General features: G+C 43.8%; 2 protein-coding genes across 3 annotated transcripts; one reads left to right on the top strand and one right to left on the bottom strand.

Moving 5' to 3' along the window:
- Window positions 1-1,814: 1,814 nt before the first annotated feature.
- cab39l1 (calcium binding protein 39, like 1) lies at window positions 1,815-9,811 on the bottom strand. Its single transcript, XM_061235209.1, has 9 exons — window positions 9,628-9,811; window positions 6,568-6,748; window positions 5,938-6,102; window positions 5,629-5,747; window positions 4,163-4,331; window positions 3,038-3,097; window positions 2,866-2,931; window positions 2,303-2,446; window positions 1,815-2,038 (listed from the first exon to the last, which is right to left on the bottom strand). The coding sequence occupies exons 2-9, from the start codon at window positions 6,682-6,684 to the stop codon at window positions 1,847-1,849; spliced, it is 1,032 nt and encodes a 343-aa protein (XP_061091193.1). The 5' UTR covers window positions 6,685-6,748; window positions 9,628-9,811; the 3' UTR covers window positions 1,815-1,846.
- A 1,200-nt stretch (window positions 9,812-11,011) lies between these two features.
- phf6 (PHD finger protein 6) lies at window positions 11,012-19,047 on the top strand. Of its 2 annotated transcripts, none has more exons than XM_061236246.1 (11): window positions 11,012-11,158; window positions 12,975-13,172; window positions 13,551-13,652; window positions 14,356-14,489; window positions 14,810-14,856; window positions 15,100-15,263; window positions 15,689-15,832; window positions 16,441-16,545; window positions 17,192-17,325; window positions 17,575-17,754; window positions 18,164-19,047. In XM_061236246.1, exons 2-10 carry the CDS (start codon window positions 13,032-13,034, stop codon window positions 17,711-17,713), a joined length of 1,110 nt encoding a protein of 369 aa, XP_061092230.1. In that variant the 5' UTR covers window positions 11,012-11,158; window positions 12,975-13,031; the 3' UTR covers window positions 17,714-17,754; window positions 18,164-19,047. The 2 variants fall into 2 exon arrangements, with proteins under 2 accessions (XP_061092230.1, XP_061092232.1); XM_061236248.1 differs by having other exon boundaries at window positions 17,575-17,725.
- Window positions 19,048-19,610: the final 563 nt, after the last annotated feature.

The raw sequence follows: 19,610 nt of genomic DNA on the forward strand, positions 1-19,610 counted from the left end.
TGACCAGCATCCAAAGGTCAGGTTACATTTGGCGTAAGGGAAAAAATATATATCCCGCTTCCCATTTTGGTATCATGAACAAAAATCATTAACATTAAAGAAACCAATTTGTAAAATTAGGCGCATATTTTTGACATCGAAACAAAATTTAGTCTTTTTTTAACTGGATTTGGATCACTGCAAAGGGTATTTAAGGCTTCCTACAAATAAAATGTGTTTCATCCTTTCTAAAACAGCTGGCCCCTCCTCAACTATAAGATAGAAATTTTTATCAGGAAAAGTAGAGTACATCTTTGAGGTATATGAGAAGATTTGTGCAAAAAAAGGTGACAAACTAAAGTTAGATGCCAGTTTCGCATTGAAAGCAAAACAAACCATGGCCTTTTCCCAAGAGCCTTGGATCCTGCTTTATCTGGACCACTTAAAATGGAAATAGTGTTGGAATACTTGTATATATATATTTTTAAAAACCTAGAGAAGCATCCAGTCACTAACATGAGAATAAGTTAAGGCAATGACATTTGAGAAGGTATGCTTCCACGATCGTGGTTCATTCAAGTTTCACAGTGTAGATCATGAAATTTCAGATGTAGAAACAATCTGTATTCACCACTATCAAAAACCGACCACAAACTAATGACCGAAAAATACAGGAACGAGACCCAAATTGTCCTGTTAATTTTGATGCTGATAGCTTGTCTCATATAATTATCATTCAGTTTAACAGCATCTATACGAAGGAGAAATGGAGTGTTCCTGTTCAATTACCGTCACGGCTAGGGATTTGTGGCCACCATTTTGTTAAAATTCAATGGTACTGTTCTTGGGCTATGGTAATATCCATTCACAGACTGACATTCAGCTCCCCTCTCAAATATTGTGAGATAAGATTAATTAAAAACTTCCAACAGTTCTTAAAGGCTTGCTGGCATGAAAATGAAAAAAGTGCTTTGGAAAGATGCATGCAATTCAGAAATGTTGGTGTTTTGTGTGACTACTACTTACTGTTAAAAGTAGTAAAGGACAACAAAAAGCCAACTTAAAAAAACAAAACAAAAAAAAACAAACCTAGATATTATGGAATCATTTCTTAAATTCTGCATCAGAAATTATGCAGTTGCTATGTACATGTTTATTATAGGCTATTCCCACCGAAGAAGAAAAAGGAAATTCTAATTCTATATTCTAACATGACACAAGCCCATTCCTCTGTATAAAGCTGGAATTTACACACAAAACCCATCCATCTCCTATCACCCCGAGGCCCTGGACAAATCTCAAATTTCAACCATGCTAGAGTAGTTGAGTGAAAATGTTGCTTACGACTAGGTTATCTGTGTAAGAGATTTCTTTCCAGCAGAAATTGTACAAATTTTCTGAATGTTACAATTGTTCTTTCCCTAAGAATTTTTTTAATTAGACAAACATACTGATATTCGGAAAACAAAACGTTAGTCAAGTGTGTGTGCCTTTTGTGAATGATTGAGTAGTGTACAATTAGCCTAATTAAATCAGTTAGGTGAATATATTAAATACCTATCCTATGACCCAATTTCATGTAGGAGGCTTGTTTCAGCATCCGCATACTCATTTTCCCCACAGAATTCACCTCAGTCCCAAAATACTTATACACTTTCAGAAATGGAAAAGGGGAAGGGTTAGAAGAGTGTGCCCCGTTCTTTGATCCGTCCCCGTGTGGAAGCAGAACAGGAGGGAGTCCATCACGGCTGTGCCTTCCTTTTTACACCTCTCCCCTCATTTCCCTCTCCTCCTCTCCCTCACCCCCTCCCTCCCTCCCTCCCTCGCTCGCTCGCTCGCCTGTCTGTCTTCCTCCCTCCCCCCCGCCCTAGGCCTCTCCCTGCGCGGTGGGCTTCTTTAGGTCCCGGATTTGCTTGATGAGGTAGTTCTTCTCGTCGCAGAACTGCTCGTCCTCGGCCCGGTCGGTCTGGAAGTGACTCAGGAACTCCACCAGCTTGGCCTGGTTCTTCAGCAGGATGTCCAGCACGGGCTGCGTCTTGTTGGGGTTCGCCACGAACACCTGGCGCAGACAGAGCCACGTAATCCCTCAGTCACTGCGATCTGTGTGTGCCTTTCATCCCTTTTACCAACACAGTGTTGTGGTTCAGAGTCCCAATTATACGGGGCCTGAACAAGCTTTGTTAGTTGTGTGTGTCTTTACAGCCGTGTGTAAGTTATGTGTCTGTGTGTGTGTGTGTGTGTGTGTGTGTGTGTGTGTATATAGACTAGTAGAAATAATCCTACACAACTGAACTGAAGTTCAGCACGGCTCCCCTGAACGCACCTTAAAGACATGGAAGGCCTCGAACTGGATGTTGCGGCTGTTGTCCTTCAGCAGGTTCATCATCAGCTTCAGGTTCTCAGCCCGGCTGATGTACTTGGTCATGACGGTGAAATTGTGCCTGTCCAACAGCAGCTCGCCCAGGAGCTGTAAGGCGAGTTATCGCTCAGAACCAGCCCATAAAGCTCCGGACAGCCTGAAACCTTGGGTGACACATTCTCCTGAGCGAACAGCTTAACCTGTCATTGACTGCGAAATGTGCTACCTTCATATATAAAGTGAAAGGTTAAAAAAATGCTTATAAAATGGCATTTCAATGTTTGAACTTAAGCACAAATTTAAAAAAATGAAAAGAAATGAGAAGAAAATAACTGCCAATATCAAACATAGTCATCGAAAGTGATCTTTAAGTCATTAAGTAATCTAGCATTTCTAGGGATGTTGTCAGGTCACACTAGCAAGAAGGCTGTGATATCTATAACATGCACGTAATGTTCTAATCGTCTGCAGTAAGATTACGGACTGCACGTTCTGCAGTTACTTAGAGTCGGTTAACAGGAATGTACCTTCAAAGACTGCCGCTTGGTGACATAATTTTCAGAATGCAGGAGCTTCTCATATTCTGTAAACACCTGAAAATGAGCACATTTTACTGTACAGAGAAAGAACAACTTCTTTGTCTTTGATATTTTACTTTTTTCAAACACAGAACAGCAAACTGAAAAGAACTTGTCTTACCCTTTCGTAATTTGTCTCCAAGAAGTCAGCACACATGATCTTGTGCCTTGTAAGCAGATCCTAAATAAAAAATAAATTATTTTTTAAATTCCCTTCGAATGTCATTTTTGCCTTTTTGAAATGTCACTCTTGATTACAGTCTGTACCCTGCATTCAGGACGACAACCCGAAATTCAGCAGAAAACACCAGGAGCTGCTTAAGAGTGAGGACTGGGTATACAAGTTATAAACTAACATAATAGGGCACAGGAAACTCACAGCAAACCCTTGCCACACACAAGTGTCATTAAATCTTCATGCGACAGCTGGCAATAGCGGGGCTGGGGCTCAGCTCATCATATTGAAAGGTCACAGGCTGCAGGTCCGCAGGCTCTCTGTAGAGAGCACAGGCCGCCGTGTGGGCCCACCACATTTACTATTACACACTCATATCAAACCTCCCATCTTCCGTCCCGGAGATTTATGGGTCTTATTCTGTCTATTATTTCACCACCTTCCCACCCCCTGGCCCCTCACCTCAGAAATAGTGCATCAGAAAAACCCCAATCACAGGAGAATTATACTATAACGTACTGAATACAGACAAATTCATTCAGCACTCGCTTCAAATAGGATATCTATTATTATGCTTTGTGCTCTGTTCTGAATCCAATTCTGACTAGGGTCATTATGAGTAATTTGTGCAGTACTGTTAAAGGCTTTTAAGAATTCGAATATATGATATAATGAGAACGTTGAGAACATTCAAGATTTTCTGATGTCAACCAGCACTCAATTAAGCACTTAATTGTTAAGAATAATCATTTAAATCCTTTGAAGTGGTACATGTTAAAGTGAGGGGAACGAGCAGTTCTTCAATTATATTGAGGAAGGAATGTACTTTACTGGGGGGGGGGGGGGGAGAGAAAAAGTGAAAATGGCTTACAGCAGGGATACTCAAATCTGGCCCTGGAATCCAAATCTGGTTCTTTTCCTCCCAGGTAATTAGCTGAACAATTAGTGCTACTGTCTTCACACCTGTCTCCCAGGTAATGGGAGGGTGGAAAGCCAGCAGTTCTCAGCCCTGGAGGGCCGTACTGTCAGGAATAGGGCTCAGGTGACAGTGAAGCGCGGAAGGTGGCGTACCTTGAAGGAGGCGAAGGCGTCGGAGGCGATGTCGAAGGTGGACATCTCCACGTAGCGGAAGAAGCAGTAGAAGTCCTCGGAGAAGAGCACGCTCCGGGCCAGGGGCTCGTGCCTCAGACACTCCCGAAGCATCATCCCGCAGTTCAGAGCCACCTCCGCGTTCTCGTACCTGCGTAAGGTGAGCATCTGTCAATACCACCTTCACCATCTCATACCTGCATACAAGGTGAGCATCTGTGAATACCACCTCTATTCTCCACACCACCTCCTGATGAGCATCTGTGAATACCACCTCTATTCTCCACACCACCTCCAGGTGAGTATCTGTGAATACCACCTCTATTCTCCACACCACCTCCTGATGAGCGTCTGTGAATACCACCTCTATTCTCCACACCACCTCCAGGTGAGTATCTGTGAATATCACCTATATTCTCCACACCACCTCCAGGTGAGTATCTGTGAATACCACCTCTATTCTCCACACCACCTCCAGGTGAGTATCTGTGAATACCACCTCTATTCTCCACACCACCTCCGGGTGAGTATCTGTGAATACCACCTCTATTCTCCACACCACCTCCAGGTGAGCATCTGAATACCTCACCATCTCATACCTGCATATGAGCACCTGCTTATTAGTTATGCACTCAAAGATAGCGCCGCTATCCTGTACCTGGACAAGGTGTGTACCTTTCAAGGCTAACTCCCTATTCTCCAACCTGAACAAAGTAAGCATCCATCAATGCCTTCCACCTTATCTGAACAATGGAGGCACTGGTAAATACAACCTCTGCCCTCTCATACCTGAACAAGGTACACTTCTTGTGAATACCACCGCCTTGATCTCATACCTCAGCAAGGTGAGCATCTGCTTAGAACAGGCCTGAAGGAGGCTGTATTGATCAGAATGCATTGCTGTGGGCTGCACTGACTCTGTGTGTAGTGGGGGGCAGAGATGAGAGCGAGCTTGTGAATGTTCACCACAGAAAATGTGTCTGAGTGTCAGCTGCCCAACAGACAGCGTTACATGGTCCATGTGTACCCTGTCACCATGCAGATTACGTGTACGTGTATATTCCTCAACACGTATGTGCGTATGTATGCGTGCCTTGCTAAAAACAGAGCAGCTTAACAAAATGGCGAAAACGTTCAGAGAAGGCTCGACATTAATCGAAGACTGCACGGATTCGGTTCGGTTTGTAAATTTTGTCAACCGTCTTGCTGGGTAACTGAGTTACATGTGAGGTACCCCCTTGCAATAGAGATTTCAAACTCAATGGGGTTTTCCCTGGTAAAATAACGGTTAAAAAAAAAAAAAAGATGAAACTGGAATTCAGAACCGGATTTGCATCATTTTGCATGGCTGAACATAGGAGATTTCTGGTTTCAGTCGGTTTACAAACGCAATAATGCATTTTATCCTACAAGCGTTTGCATGCAGCGCATGCCCAGGGATAGCTCACCCTTTGAGCAGCATGAACAGGATCTGTGTGTGTGAGGAGATGTACTCCACCGTGGGGGTGCGTGAGCCGATCTGGCGACGCACGATGTTGCTGAACAGCTGCACCACATCCTTCTTCCCCTGCACACGTTTTTTTCAAAATGAAGATTAAAAAAAAAAGGGTTTTTGAATTACACAATTTGACTTCATTTACTCTTACATTTATTATTCCTCTTCACTTTTCCGCAGCTGTGTAAATTGACCTGTACGTCGAGTGAGAGAGCCGTTCTCGCACCCACGCCGACTCCAGAGGGAGTCCCTCGCTCCTCACCTCAAAGTCGATCCTCTGCAGGTTGGAGATGAGAGTGATGAGCAGGTTGGTGTTGTACAGCTCCTGGGCCAGCTGCACCACGGCCTCCGTCTGCGGCTCCTTCTCACTCGTGCCACACAGCACCTCCTTCAGGGAGGCCAGGTTCTTCGAAACCTCCTCCGCAACCTGTGGGGGGGGGGAGACGCGTCGCGCGATGACATCACAAGGACAAACGGCAGCGACACAAGCGCCGGGTCCGTGTTCAAATGATAAAGTCGAGTAGAATGGCATCGTAGGATCAGGTTTCCTCCGTCTATATCCTAACCTTAACCAGCATGAGAAGAAAAGGCAAGATTATTAGCTGGATCACTGCACTGACTAAATCCCAGAACTCTCCCAAATCTGGAACATGGACTGAAGTAAAAAAAAAAAAGCACGGTTCCTGGTTTTACTCAGCGCAGTTATCCAGCTAAGTCAGTAATCCTTCGTGGTTTTACAATCCATTCTGACCCCAAACGCACAGTGATACCAACAGCGATAATCTCAGTGCTCCCCGCGGCAGACGGGGCTCAAGTTCTCACCAACTTGTCTCAATGCACGAGACCTGCAATAGAAGCCCTTTTCCTTGGCGGCAGCCTGATGGCAGCTAACCTTTTCACACTTCTTGCTCTCGGAGGCGTCCAGCTTTTCCAAGTAGGCCACATTCTCCTTCAGGCTCTTGACCATGTCCGCCGGACTCTTCTGAGACTTCCCAAAAGGGAATGGCATGATGGGAAGGCAACGTTGGCAGTGGAGCTGGCAGGAAGTAAGGCACCTGGGCACCAGGGGAGGACTGAAATGACAGAGACAGGAAGTTGGAAAAACATGAGGCTGTGAAACGTAAACGTTAAAGTAAATTAGAGTAACACTGTAGCCCTCAGGAACTCAAGCCTTCAAGACACTGCGGTCATTCCCTGTGACAAGCTTACAATTAAAGCTGCTGAATGCTTTTTCTCTGATTATGTACTCAGCTGCAATCTAATCACGAAAGGATTGTTGTGGTTTCAACTATTTCATTAAATTATATTGTGGGAATTCTTTGCACTAACACACAGGCAGAGATTGAGACTGCAAAACAAAACAAAAAAGAAAACCCTAACGCACACACTCAACTCATTGAAGGGAGGCGAGCCTTGCTTTACTGACACTGATTACATTGCACACACCGTTTAATAATCATTTTTGAAATCTAACACCCGACTTCAATGCAAAAATTATGCAATCATAAAATCCAATAAAGATGGATATTAAATGATACGCAGCAGAGTAAAAGGCCTTGCAGGAAGTTCAGGCATTACAAATTCAGAGTCTTACAGTACATATTGGTTTCAGCTTGCATCTCCCTGTGAACTGATATTGTTTATTAAAATGACACGCACCAGAGAATCAAACGCCGTAACTTAAGTAAGTTATCAACTCCCGTATTTAACACCGATCCGATGGGAAAATGGAGGGTAACTGTCAGGCTCTCATTTCCCTATTCCCCCTGGACAGCCCTGCACTCTTGCAAACTACTGTAGTTTTATATGCAAATCCTGCCACGGGAAAGGAAGTGACATCATGCGAGAGTGCTTCAGGTTTTTTTTTAGCAGTATTATTTTCCAGTTTCCCAAGCTGGTGAAATGTCTTTTTAAAGACTTCTGGGAACACCCACTTAAAACAACTGAAATTCATGTAGGCCTATACATGTCTGACATAGGCATCATATGGATGTACTCTCTCCTTTAGTAAAACGGTAAAATGGTAATGTCAGTACCCAAAATGTTATCACTGCCTTTTCGCTTACAGATACATGATTCAGTCCTGCACTCAAATCAATATGCAAGATATATGGACATACTAACGCACAATTACTGACAGTCCAATTAAGTGGAGTGACACAGGACAAATTACTTTCATTGCAGCAGAAGCAACCAAATGTAACATTTATTGAATAATAACCAACACTGTAGCAGTCGTATAGTAAAATGGTTAACTCAAAATGGTGCAATTCCATGTCAACGCAACACACAAGAGATTTTAATGACATTTGGCATACTGACCTGGCCTTATAAGAAACCCCTGGAACAGTAATGGAGCCAGGTCAGGTCAAAGTCATGGATTCATTACTGCAAACTTTCTTAGCCCATATCTCGCAGACTAACAATCCTAGACAAGTGCAATTTTGGTTCAAGGGGTTTCTTATAAGGCCAAATAAGCATGCCAAATCTCATTAAATCTGTCAAGATGCAGACCAAGGTGTGATGAATTGAAATGGAATTACCCAACTGTAACAGTAAAGGCTGCAAGTTCAATTCCCAGGTATGGCATTTAATTGTGTGGTATCCTTGAGCAGAATACTTAACATGAATTCAGTTAATATCCAGTGGTATAAATGGATTGTATGTGAAGCCATTTAAGCCGTTTAAGTCGCTGGAGATAAGCCAAAAACCCAAGTTTAATAACATGCTAAGTTTAAAAACGAAACTTTTTAGTGGGAAAGACCGTTTCAGAACCATGTTATTCACTTGGGAGACTTGATATTGATCAAGTTAGTTGATGCCAACAAGCCCTTAAATCGTGACTAGGTTGGAAAAGCTTAGGCCTATTTCATGGCGATGATTCTAAGTGATTCACAGTAAATTGCACAACTATGCTCCAATTTCTAACTAGTGTCATTTTAAATAAAACCACGTCAGCCTGTTTATTCGTTGGTATAAAGCCACGATGCATCCCATTTACAACAAAAGCCCAGCTGACGAATCCTTTGTCAAATGTAAGGCCTAAAATGGAATATATTAATACAAGAGACTCCAATGCAAATCAGCGATTGACAATTAGCTAGATAGCCAGAATAGGCAGAGCTGTCAGACGCACTGGTAAAACACTCGTAGCTGATAGGTAGCGAGGCTAGTTACTTGTCCAACTAACGTTTGTTCAGTTTAATTCACACCCTTGTGGTTGACCGAATGCTTTCGCGTGTAATGACATGTACAGCAGCGGTGTTATTGTTCGCAATTAACTGGTTCAACAAACTGCTGCCTGTAGCCAATAAACCCAGATGTAACGCTACTTCCTTAAAATGGATTCAATCTAGCGAGCAATTCCGCAAGAGAACTCTCTGCAGCAAACATTAGCTACAGAAGCTAGCTGGCTAACTTGTCTCCACCCACTGACGGAGATAGGCAAGCGATACGAGTTGGTAGATTTCCAAAGTAATATCCGGTATCAGTGAACTGTCTTACTTAACTAGCGAAAACATAATTGGGGGGAAAATTATATAAACAAAACATGTAAATAAGAATAATATAAAGTTTAGCTATTAATTTAAAGCAAGCACTACCAACAACAAATGACTCAGACATTGTAGCTAGCCTAAGGAATTCGCTCTACCTAGTTAGCTAATCACCCAACTTTTCTGCATTAAAATCTTGAATTCTCATTACTTGCCAGCTAAAGTTACCAAAATATTTACCTATAGTTATGTGCCCAGTTATCTACCTAGTTCGCGAATCGACAGTTTGTAATACGTACATGTTACTCAGCTAGTAACGTTAAACCATAGCTACATACATTATGATTTAGTTTCCTGAAAAAGACGGCACAAAAAGAGGCACCCAACCTTGGTTAACTCAGCTTAGCTAACGTTAGTTTTCAAAAGTAGAAATATATCTGTATTAGCAAACAACTCACCGAGCTTGACTTTGTAATAACTTGCTGGCTAGCTAACAAATAAAATGTCTTCGAGAAATGACAAATGTCCTCATGCCCAGCTATGTCTTTTCTAGTTCCGTGAAAAAAATAGTTCACCGAACAGTAGTCCAACCTCTTTTCAGCCGCTCGCTATCTGTCTCACACACTCGCTCTATCTTCCCCACGGGAGAGACAGGAGGGTGCGCGTGGAAAACTCGCGAGCCCCGTAAACTGACTGAGATGTCATTGAACCAATCAGAATCGCCACAAGACAACCCCTCCTTCCATAATACAATTATTAAAATGAGCAATAAAATTGTAGGAATTAAATAAAAGGAGACGCACATCTATGACTGTAGGCAGCCCTAACAATAGGATCAGATCTTCTTTGTATGGTTTCATAGAATACAAAGGTCTGTGTGTGCTAGTTCGAGCCATGTTATATATTAGTTGGTTCACTCAGCCTAAGGCACAGAAATGTGGCGAGCAAGTGATAAAAGACAGTTCTAATAAAATTAAAATGTATTTTGTCTATCTACGACATATAGCCCGAAAATGTGATAAACATTTGCATAAACACTATGCATCCAAAAACCATCTTTTAAAAATATAGCCTAATCATTTCAAGATTATATGAACAACGTTTTTCCAAAAACGTTATTATATATAGGCCTATACGTATGCAATAGGACAATGTATTTAATTGCATATTCATTAAAACTATACATCACAAATAAAGTTGCTCGCAACCTCAAAAGCTGTTGTAAAACCACATTCCGAATAGCCAGTCATAGTACCAGGCAAAAGTTGGCTAAACATCTCGAGTGTACGGGCATACTGACATTTTGTCATCGCACAAACCAGGGAAACCAGTTATCATATTTTGATTCAATAGACTGTACCAGACGAGATTACTCAAGCCATATCATAATTTTATATAATATTCTGTTTCTAATGTATCTTTTAGCGCTTGTCTAATTGTGTTTCTTGTTGCAAAACGCAGTATTTTGCAGACATCGTAGTGACGTAGAACAACACAGTAGGCCTTTGTTTAATCACGCATTGCTAATAGAGTATTTTGTTAATACTATTTTAATACCATGGCAGTTTTGACCTTCGAATAAAATCTGTCTTTAAGTCTGTGATAAACTGAAAGCAACATGTGTATCAAGTGAAACGAACTAGCTCAGTTAACACTGTGATTTGTACATCGGAGATTTCCAAAGATAAACTCTTACCAATGACACTAAATAGTATAATACTTCACCGAGGCTGTTGGCTACTGTTGTCTGGCTGTAAGGTGAGGAACAAGAGCAGCGTGCGTGAGGGGCGGGTATTTTAATGTCTGACAAACAAACGTGCTTTATGCAGTACGCAACGTCACACGAATCATACGCAGTGGCGAAGCTAAGAATCCGCAAGCGCTCCCATCACAGTGGAAAGAAGAAAAAAACCCTCACACCCGCATACTCGTTCCTCTCTTTTACGACTAGCTACAGCCGAGCAACCTGACTAGAACACGCCAAGAAGGGTAAGATATTTATATATGTCATTATTAACTGGGGAATAATATCCCAAGTAGCTATATGGCCGGTACGAGCGGGAGGCGTACTTCTGCACAAAAGTGAAAATCCCCCTCCGTTTTCGAGAAGCTGAACGTGCAGTGGTAGCGTATGGCGCTTGTGCTCTGAAAGCGGGTAAACCCCAAGCGCTCCTGCTTTAGGAAACACACCAGAATGAATGGGATGTTGGCTCTAAGATAAAAACAGTTATCAAACTATGATTGTTTTAGTTCTCGCGGTGGCCTCAGTTTTGATTGTGCGACGAGGCCTCAAAGGGGTTCTTGTGGAGAGCCCCAAAAATGTAGCGGACAAGATCCAGGAGGCGGCACACCCCCTTTTTGTATAATTGACATTGGAATAAATAACAGTAGATTGTAGTGTTATATTTCGCTAAACTACGATAATTTTTGAATGTATAATTTAAGTGAAGCTTACCTATCACGCTAGGTATTCAGTCACCGCGAACATATTTTTTAAATTAAATTACAGCAAATGTTTCGTTTCAGTTTGTGACCATGTTCTAGCTTGTTTACTTGGCTGCTGTACTTGCACGTTGTGCTACGTTGGTGGTGTTTCTGCCTGCGGCCGCTATGAGGCTTCATTGTATCTATTGCGATTATGGAGGCTAGAGCGGCCTGTAATAGGCTACAGCTCAATCGTTATGATAATGTTCTGATTAATTAATACAGTATTTTAGGCCGTTACTCTTTTTAACATTTATATTAATGTGTGAGAAATAGTTTATTTCAGAGAGTTCTCATTTGCTTTTAACGATTGTTGTATGTTGCAAGGATGCCCATTTTGTTTCTTGGTGGCTTCATTATTCCGTACATCAGCACACGTTCGTTTTCAATATAGCCTACTGTGTGCGCTCTGGGGGTTAAATTAGTCAAACACGACTATAATAGTATTTGAAGCTACAGTAAATTCCGAGATTACAGGGAGCACCTTTGCTAACTGTATAGTAGTTTAAACCCCCTAAATTAAAAGATTGTTTTCATTTGAATCCCCTGACGTGACTGCATACAGTTGCAGTTTTCTTTTGCTGTATTATTGTTACTGTGTTTCCAGATATTCTCCCAAAGTTCTCTGCACATTCCTGTGCTGTCATAAGCCTAGCAGCTTGTAACTCATTCCTCATTCTGCTTGATCATTGCAGCATCGTCCATAGCATCCTAGCATCATAGTCTTTCCTCTCATTCCTTCTTCTATAAAAGCCCAGATTTATTTGCTTTCTAAGGGACAGGGAATAATGTTCTGGGTTTTTCCTCCACAGATTGACTCAAATTTCATCAATTAAAAAAAAAAAAATCCCACTGGAAAATGCCCATTGTGAAGTGCTGCGAGACAACCTGTTTGTAAATGGCGCTATAAAATCTATATTTATCGTTTCCACTCAATCCTCTCCCTGACTGTCGGAGACTCCAAAAAATAAAGCCCCAGCTACAAGTGCCCTTGCAGCCAAGTCCAGCAGATTAACCAGCAGCGATGTGATCCGTTCCCTAGCGTAGCTGTAATGTCAAGGCCACTTGGTGCTGGAGCTAGCGCACAGCTGGCGCTGATACACACAACTGAACCACAGCCATTACATTACATTTCCAGTGAGGTATTCAGCAGACGCAGTGCAACTCACACAGCTTACATTCATACAAACATAAACCTATCTAGGTGTGTATCTGCTGAGTTGATGTGCTAATTTAATTTGGGTTAAGTACCGTGCTCGAGGGTACAGGGGTAAGTGCTCCAGTTCCCTCACCGCTGTACTGCCCCGTTCCCTTCTCCCAGTCCGGTCCAACAGTGGCACTCGGCATCACAGCGACGGAGAGGACAGAGCGCTCGGACATGTCTGGCTCATCGGGGCAGAGGAAGGGGGCGGCAGCCCGTCTGAGAAAATGTGCCTTCTGCAAAACCAACCGGGACAAGGAGTGCGGGCAGCTGCTGGTGTCGGACAACCAGAAGGTGGCCGCCCATCACAAGTGCATGGTGAGGAGAGGTGGTCTCAGAGATGAGAAACGCTCGCTTCCGATTGGGTGGTCAGTGCACCAGGATACAAAAGAAGCCAGTGGCAATTGAGCACAGTGCGGTCATGTGTGAACACGATGAACCGGAAAATGATTTTAAAATAGTGAGAAAAGAATGCATTCACACACACACACACGCACACACACACACACACACACACACACACATATATATTTAATTTTGCTCGGGTCCTTTCCCATGACTCACTAAAGATCGAGACTGCAGGTCTGGTGGGGTGGGGCTACGGGGTGGGGTTAACTGGTTGGTTTTGCGCACCTGTTCCTGCTCACCCTGTTCCTGTTCCATTGGCTTCCTGCCGCACTCTGTCCATCCCTCCAGCTTTTCTCCTCCGCGCTGGTGACCTCTCACTCGGACAGTGAGAACATCGGGGGCTTCTCCATCGAAGACGTGAAGAAGGAGATAAAGAGGGGAAACAAGCTGGTGAGTGGCAGCGTCTGCCCTCCGAGTGATTTTGCTGAAGGCTGCTTGCTGGTCTTCCTGTTAATAATCATTGATTAACAGATCATTTATAAAACCGAAAGCAACACTGCAAAGTCCATGTGTCTCTCTTCCATCCATGAACTCCAGCCAGCTGGTTTTTACTAATTAGTTCTACCTTCTGGCTGAGGAATTGTGCCAATTAGCAAATCCAGGTGATTGGAACAAAATACTGGGGAACCTTTTGTGCCTGGATTTTAGACCTCTACACAGCGTATGTCTCCTACCGTCATTTGGCTGCCATGATGTGGTCTCCATTTCAATGGTGGTAAATGGCCACGTCTTCATTGTTTTGTCACGGAAAGCTGCCCTCGCTTGAATACCAGGGGGCGACATGGCTCGGGCAGTAAGAGCAGTCGTCTGGCAGTCGGAGGGTTGCTGGTTTGATCCCCCGCCCGGGCTGTGTCGAAGTGTCCCTGAGCAAGACACCTAACCCCCAAATGCTCCTGACGAGCTGGTCGGCACCTTGCATGGCAGCCAATCGCCGTCGGTGTGTGAGTGTGTGTATGAATGGGTGAATGAGAAGCATCGATTGTACAGCGCTTTAGATAAAAAGCGCTCTATAATTTCCAACCATTTACCATTTTACCTGTGTTTGTGTGTGTCTGTCTCACTCGATCACCTGTGCTTGTCCGTCTCTCTCCAGATGTGCTCGTCCTGCCACCGGCCTGGCGCCACCATCGGCTGTGATGTGAAGACGTGCCGGAGGACATATCACTACTACTGTGCCTTGTGGGACAAGGCCCAAATCAAGGAGAACCCCTCCCAGGGCATCTACCTGTGAGTGTGCCTTCCTGTTCTGCCTTGTGTCCCTTATTAAATATTTTTTCCCCCCTTCTTCAGTTTGTAAAACCAGGGATCCCAAACTCTTGACCTGGAAGCCCCAGGCTCTGCTAGTTTTACATTTGAACCTTAAAAACAGCAACCAGGTTAAGCACTCAAGTAATCATGTTTAGTTTATCTTGTCATCAGCTGTTTTAATTGATCAATTAAAGGACCACTAGGATGAGGATTGAAGGCCAATTAAAGGACCAAATCAGCCCAAAGTGTCTTATGGAAATTGATCAATGTGTTTGCTAATTTTGATTTATTTGTTTCAGTGTGTACTGTCGTAAACACCGGGACACCATACAAGACTCCAGCGAAGGTAGCCAATCCTGTGCTTCAGCGTAAAAATCTATAACCTGCCTACTGGCTTGTTTTCAACCATTTTGTTCAATTATAAAAACCTATCTGAAAGTCTCAAGCATTTCCAGATCATTTCAGTTACATGGCATGGAATGACCTCTCAACAGCTCATTAACTACTTTATGTTTCTTCACCATTTTATCTGATGGGGCTCCAGATTCACGACCCATGCAAACACATTCAATTTTATTTCCATTTGTAGATGAACTGGGGGGTGTGGCCAATGACTCAGACTCCTCCCCTCCCAGAGGCAGGGGGCGGGGTCGTTTAGATAAGGGGCGGATCAAGGCCAGCTCTCGCGGCCAATCGGATGACACCCGCTCTACGTCCTCGCACGGAGCGGATGATATGGAGAGCGCCTTGCACGTAAGCAGTCTCAACAATCACTGCTGAACCAGTATCACGGATGTACTATGTACAATGAACATGGACAGAGATGTAATATATCCAGTAGTTTAGAATTCATAGAATCATAGTTATATCAGTAACTTGCATTTTAGACTAGTGGTTGGGCCGAGCCATTCTTGACCACAACTTATTAATGAAAAGTATTTTACTATAAACCTCGAGACTCAGCCCTATATTAACCACCATATTAACAGTTGAGTTGAATTTTTAAAATATGTTCCCCAAAAGTATTTAAAGTCACCGCATAATACCAGCTGCACAGAGACTGTCATATCATCAGGGTTGTGTACAGTGTTTAGAACCCCCAACATAACCCTGCTGGTACATAATAGAAGCATTGGGTTTTTGGTTGACCCTGGCATGGTGCTCTGTGTGGCCCCCAGCGGGACCGCTCCCCCCTGCGGGGCAGCCCCAGTGACTCCGGCCTCCGCTGCGGCTTCTGCCACGCCGGGGAGGACGAGAGCGAGACGCGCGGCGTGCTGCACGCCGACAGCGGGAAGAAGGTCGCCGCGCACTACAAGTGCATGGTGAGCCTTCCCCTGAACACGCCTTCTAAGAGTGCTCGTATTCAGCGCGTATACGCCAGGGGTGTCCACGTCTTCTCCCGGAAATGGCCAGTGTGGGGTGCAGGTTTTCGTATTAGCCCAGCACTGCAACACCATTTAACTAATCATGGTCTTTTATCGCATCGAGACCTTGGTAAGTGGAATCTATCGGGTGTCTTAGTGTTGAGCTAAAATAAAAACCTGCGCCCACAACAGCCGTTTTCGGATAAGATATGGAGCCCACTGGTACATGCGGCGCATGCATTGCAGGTTGTTTTTAATTTGACTTGTGTAATTCTCAGAGGAAAGTGGGCTGTGTACACAATTAAGGCTTGCACCCTCAGCACATCTCATGAGCCATAACCAGTGAGTCGCAAACCAGTTTGGGAACAGGATTGTGAATTAGGTGGGTCCCAGAATGAACCTGTAGTCCAATAAGCTATGCTTGTATATGTAATTAATGGGTCCCTAAATGGTACCACATTACTAATCAGTTACTGAGCCTGCTAACACTGAACTCCTGGTCCTGGTTCAAAGCGGTTTGTGTACAGTAGTTTCCCCTCCTGACCGCCGTCTTCTACCCCTGCCAGCTCTTCTCTTCCGGGACCGTCCAGCTCACCACCACCTCCCGCGCTGAATTTGGGAACTTCGACATTAAAACCGTCATCCAGGAGATAAAGCGGGGGAAGCGAATGGTGAGTGAAGATCACTTGTTCGGCATGGCTTTTCTTTAATAGGGGCAATGGAAGACCAGACCTGCGACGCTGTTTACAGCAGCATTCCCTGGTCCTGGAGAGCCACAGGGTGTGGGGGGGGGTTGGTGTTACTCCGAACCTGATTGTTGAATTAAAGGGGTCCTGTACACGGTTAAAACCAGTTCACCTGGTTTCTTGGGTCTGAATTAGTTGCTGATTTTAAGGTAAAAACAAAAGCCCATTGGTCCTCTATTGTACAATTAATGTTTATACAGTCTCAACTCCAGACTATCTCTAGAGTATCTGGGATCATAAATTACAGTTTATTTGTTATTTGTTTCCTGTGCTCTGATTGGTTCTGAGTAGATTTAGCCAGTGTTATGTCCTGTCAGTGGCTGATTCACCTCCAATAGGAGCTCTGCCCACAGTCTAGAAGATCGTTATTTGTCAGAAGACATAACGGACCTTGGGTTTATTAGCAAAGCACATTGCCGGAATTTGGGCTGACTTATCTCAACCTGCTCAGGCTAATGGAAGCATTAGGTTATGAGCCTGCCAGATGAGGCCTATGTATATATGAAAGACCAGGGTTGTTTTGTATTTGTTTGTGCTTTTGTGTACATTTTCTTTTTTCGGTCTTTCTCAGAAATGCACCCTGTGTGCCCAGCTGGGAGCCACCATTGGGTGTGAGATTAAGGCCTGCGTGAAGACCTACCACTACCACTGCGGTCTGCAGGACAAAGCCAAGTACATCGAGAACATGGCACGAGGCATCTACAAGTAGGGGCTTGCTGCCAGTCGCACTTCTCGGCTTTTTATCAGCTTATGAGCTTAATGCACAATACTGGAATTTGCCAACTCTATGTTAACAACAATATTACTAAACTGTTCCCTGCCTTGTTAAGATGGAGCTTATAGTAATAAACTTTCCCGCACTACCCCCTGTGAAAGCTTAAATTCATGTATTTATTTAAATGCATGGAGAAGGTGAATGAGGTGATTATTGTATGATGTCGTGGTGGTTTTCAGGCTGTACTGTAAGAACCACAGTGGGAATGAGGAGCGTGACGAAGAGGATGAGGAGAGGGAGAGCCGCAGTCGACAGAGGGCCTGCATGGACCGGGGAGGCACCCTCCCCCTGCCCCCGCCTCAGATCAACGGCAACTAGGCACTCCTCGCTGTACGCACGCACAGCCTCAATTGACTAGGGTAAAACAAAGGCTATTAGCTATGAATATATTTATATTTTTTTGTGGGTTTTTTTGGTTGCCAGAGTGAGTCAGGACCTGTTTTAAATTCCCAATTATGGTACCTTTTAAAATGCAGTGCCCCCTGCCCCATCAGTGTGCTGGCAATGGATGTCTATTTTATGTAGGGGGAAGAGCACCCCTCATCGGCCCATTAGCAATTCCCAGGAGGTCTCCCTTCTAAATGCTAACCTAGCCAAACCCTGCTTAGCTTCAGTGGTTAGACACGAGAGGGGCACAGGGTGGTGTGGTAACCACGCATTGGGCACTGCGAGAATACAGCTGTCACTGATGCATGTAGGACTTCATTAAGACCAAATGGAATGGGACTACGACTATTAACCATAACATCTGTCTTTCCTCCTTCACAGTTGGTGGTTTTTAAGATGACACAAGGATGTGGTGCCATGGGGATCAAAGACGGAAAAAAAATATTTTTGTATTGCATTGTTCTCTGAAAAATAAGGGCCCATTCATTTCAATCTCCTGAAAGATTCTCGTTGCCTCTGATAAGACACACAGCCACAACATGCAGATGCCACTCCCGTGCCTTCTACAGTAACCTGTAACGTATACGCGGTTTCTGTGGGGGAGTTTTTTCCTGTCACATTACATCTTAGGCCTTCAGCAGACACTTATGCAGAGCAGCTTATAGACAGCTTTCGGTTTTTACGCAATTCGTTTACACAGCTGGGCAGTTAGTACTGAAGCAGGTTGAGTACCTTACTCGAGGTAACACAGCAGCGCTCCAACAGTGACTGAACCCACACTAGGCCAGTTCCCTAACCTGTATGCTGCACTGCACAGCCGTCCTGTTGCCATACTCCCACGGACAATACACGACAAGAACCAGGATGCCCTGCGGAAGACTGAGACGCAGGACTGTGGCGTTGTGCTGCCATTGCTCACTCTGGTCAGTGTGGGACACTAACACACTCTACATATGACAGGACTGGAACATGGCCGCCTTCTATGTCCTGCTCACGCTGTGCTCCCCTGATTCACTCAAAATGGAGGAGAAAAAAAAAACATTTTTCAGGATCCATTACGAGGAGGTTGTCATTTTGTTTTGTTTACCTTTTTTTTTTCTTGCCAATCGTCGAGGCATAACTCATTTTCTTTTTCTAGAAAGTGTAATATTTTTCCCCCTTTAATCATGTATTATATTTTACTACCGTATTATCATGATTGTTATTGGGAATGTCTGTGGCTTTCTTTATACTCGGTCAGGATTAAAATTCCTCTGGTAGCATGATCTTTGATTTTATTTTTATTTTTAATTCACATTCAGAAAGGGGTGTCGCATTAATGAATTGCTCTCAACTGGCCTACTTAAAGCTAAAATTGAGGATTCACTGGCTAGTCATGGCACACATTTTATTTAGCATTTTATCTACTGCAGATACATGTCATTGCTTATTTAAATGTGCCCTATACCTCCATGATTTGTGTAAGGACGCTTTGTCAACAGAAGGAAATTGAGGAACGTGTGGTTTTCCTGTGGCCAGTAGGTGGCAGTGTCTCACAGTCTTTGAGCAGTTTCATAATTGGTGTGGAAGGGGACCACTCCCCAGTCCAGGAAGTGCTCTTTCAGCACACTGATGGTGGAACTTGAGGACCCATTTTTATTTCACTGCTTTTGGTTTCAGAGAACCATAGCTGTCTGGTTCTTAATATTATAAACAAGTCACCCCCTAAAGACTATAATTAACAGTCCACATTATCAATTTTAAAAACACCCGCACCACAGGTTCACAAACAAATGAATAATACATTTATCTTCATGTTGATAAATTCCTGAGGCTTTGGGTGGTTAAT

Source organism: Conger conger, chromosome 3, assembly GCF_963514075.1.
Source record: "Conger conger chromosome 3, fConCon1.1, whole genome shotgun sequence".
Classification (NCBI taxonomy): Eukaryota; Metazoa; Chordata; class Actinopteri; order Anguilliformes; family Congridae; genus Conger; species Conger conger.

Coding starts and splice junctions, on each gene's coding strand:
- cab39l1 (XM_061235209.1), bottom strand. CDS start 6,684: ATGCCATTCCCTTTTGGGAAGTCTCAGAAGAGTCCGGCGGACATGGTC. Junction 4,332..5,628: donor CTGTTCATGCTGCTCAAAGG/GTGAGCTATCCC, acceptor CACCTTACGCAG/GTACGAGAACGCGGAGGTGG. Junction 2,932..3,037: donor TGGAGACAAATTACGAAAGG/GTAAGACAAGTT, acceptor GCTCATTTTCAG/GTGTTTACAGAATATGAGAA.
- phf6 (XM_061236246.1), top strand. CDS start 13,032: ATGTCTGGCTCATCGGGGCAGAGGAAGGGGGCGGCAGCCCGTCTGAGA. Junction 14,857..15,099: donor CATACAAGACTCCAGCGAAG/GTAGCCAATCCT, acceptor TTCCATTTGTAG/ATGAACTGGGGGGTGTGGCC. Junction 15,264..15,688: donor ATATGGAGAGCGCCTTGCAC/GTAAGCAGTCTC, acceptor TGTGGCCCCCAG/CGGGACCGCTCCCCCCTGCG.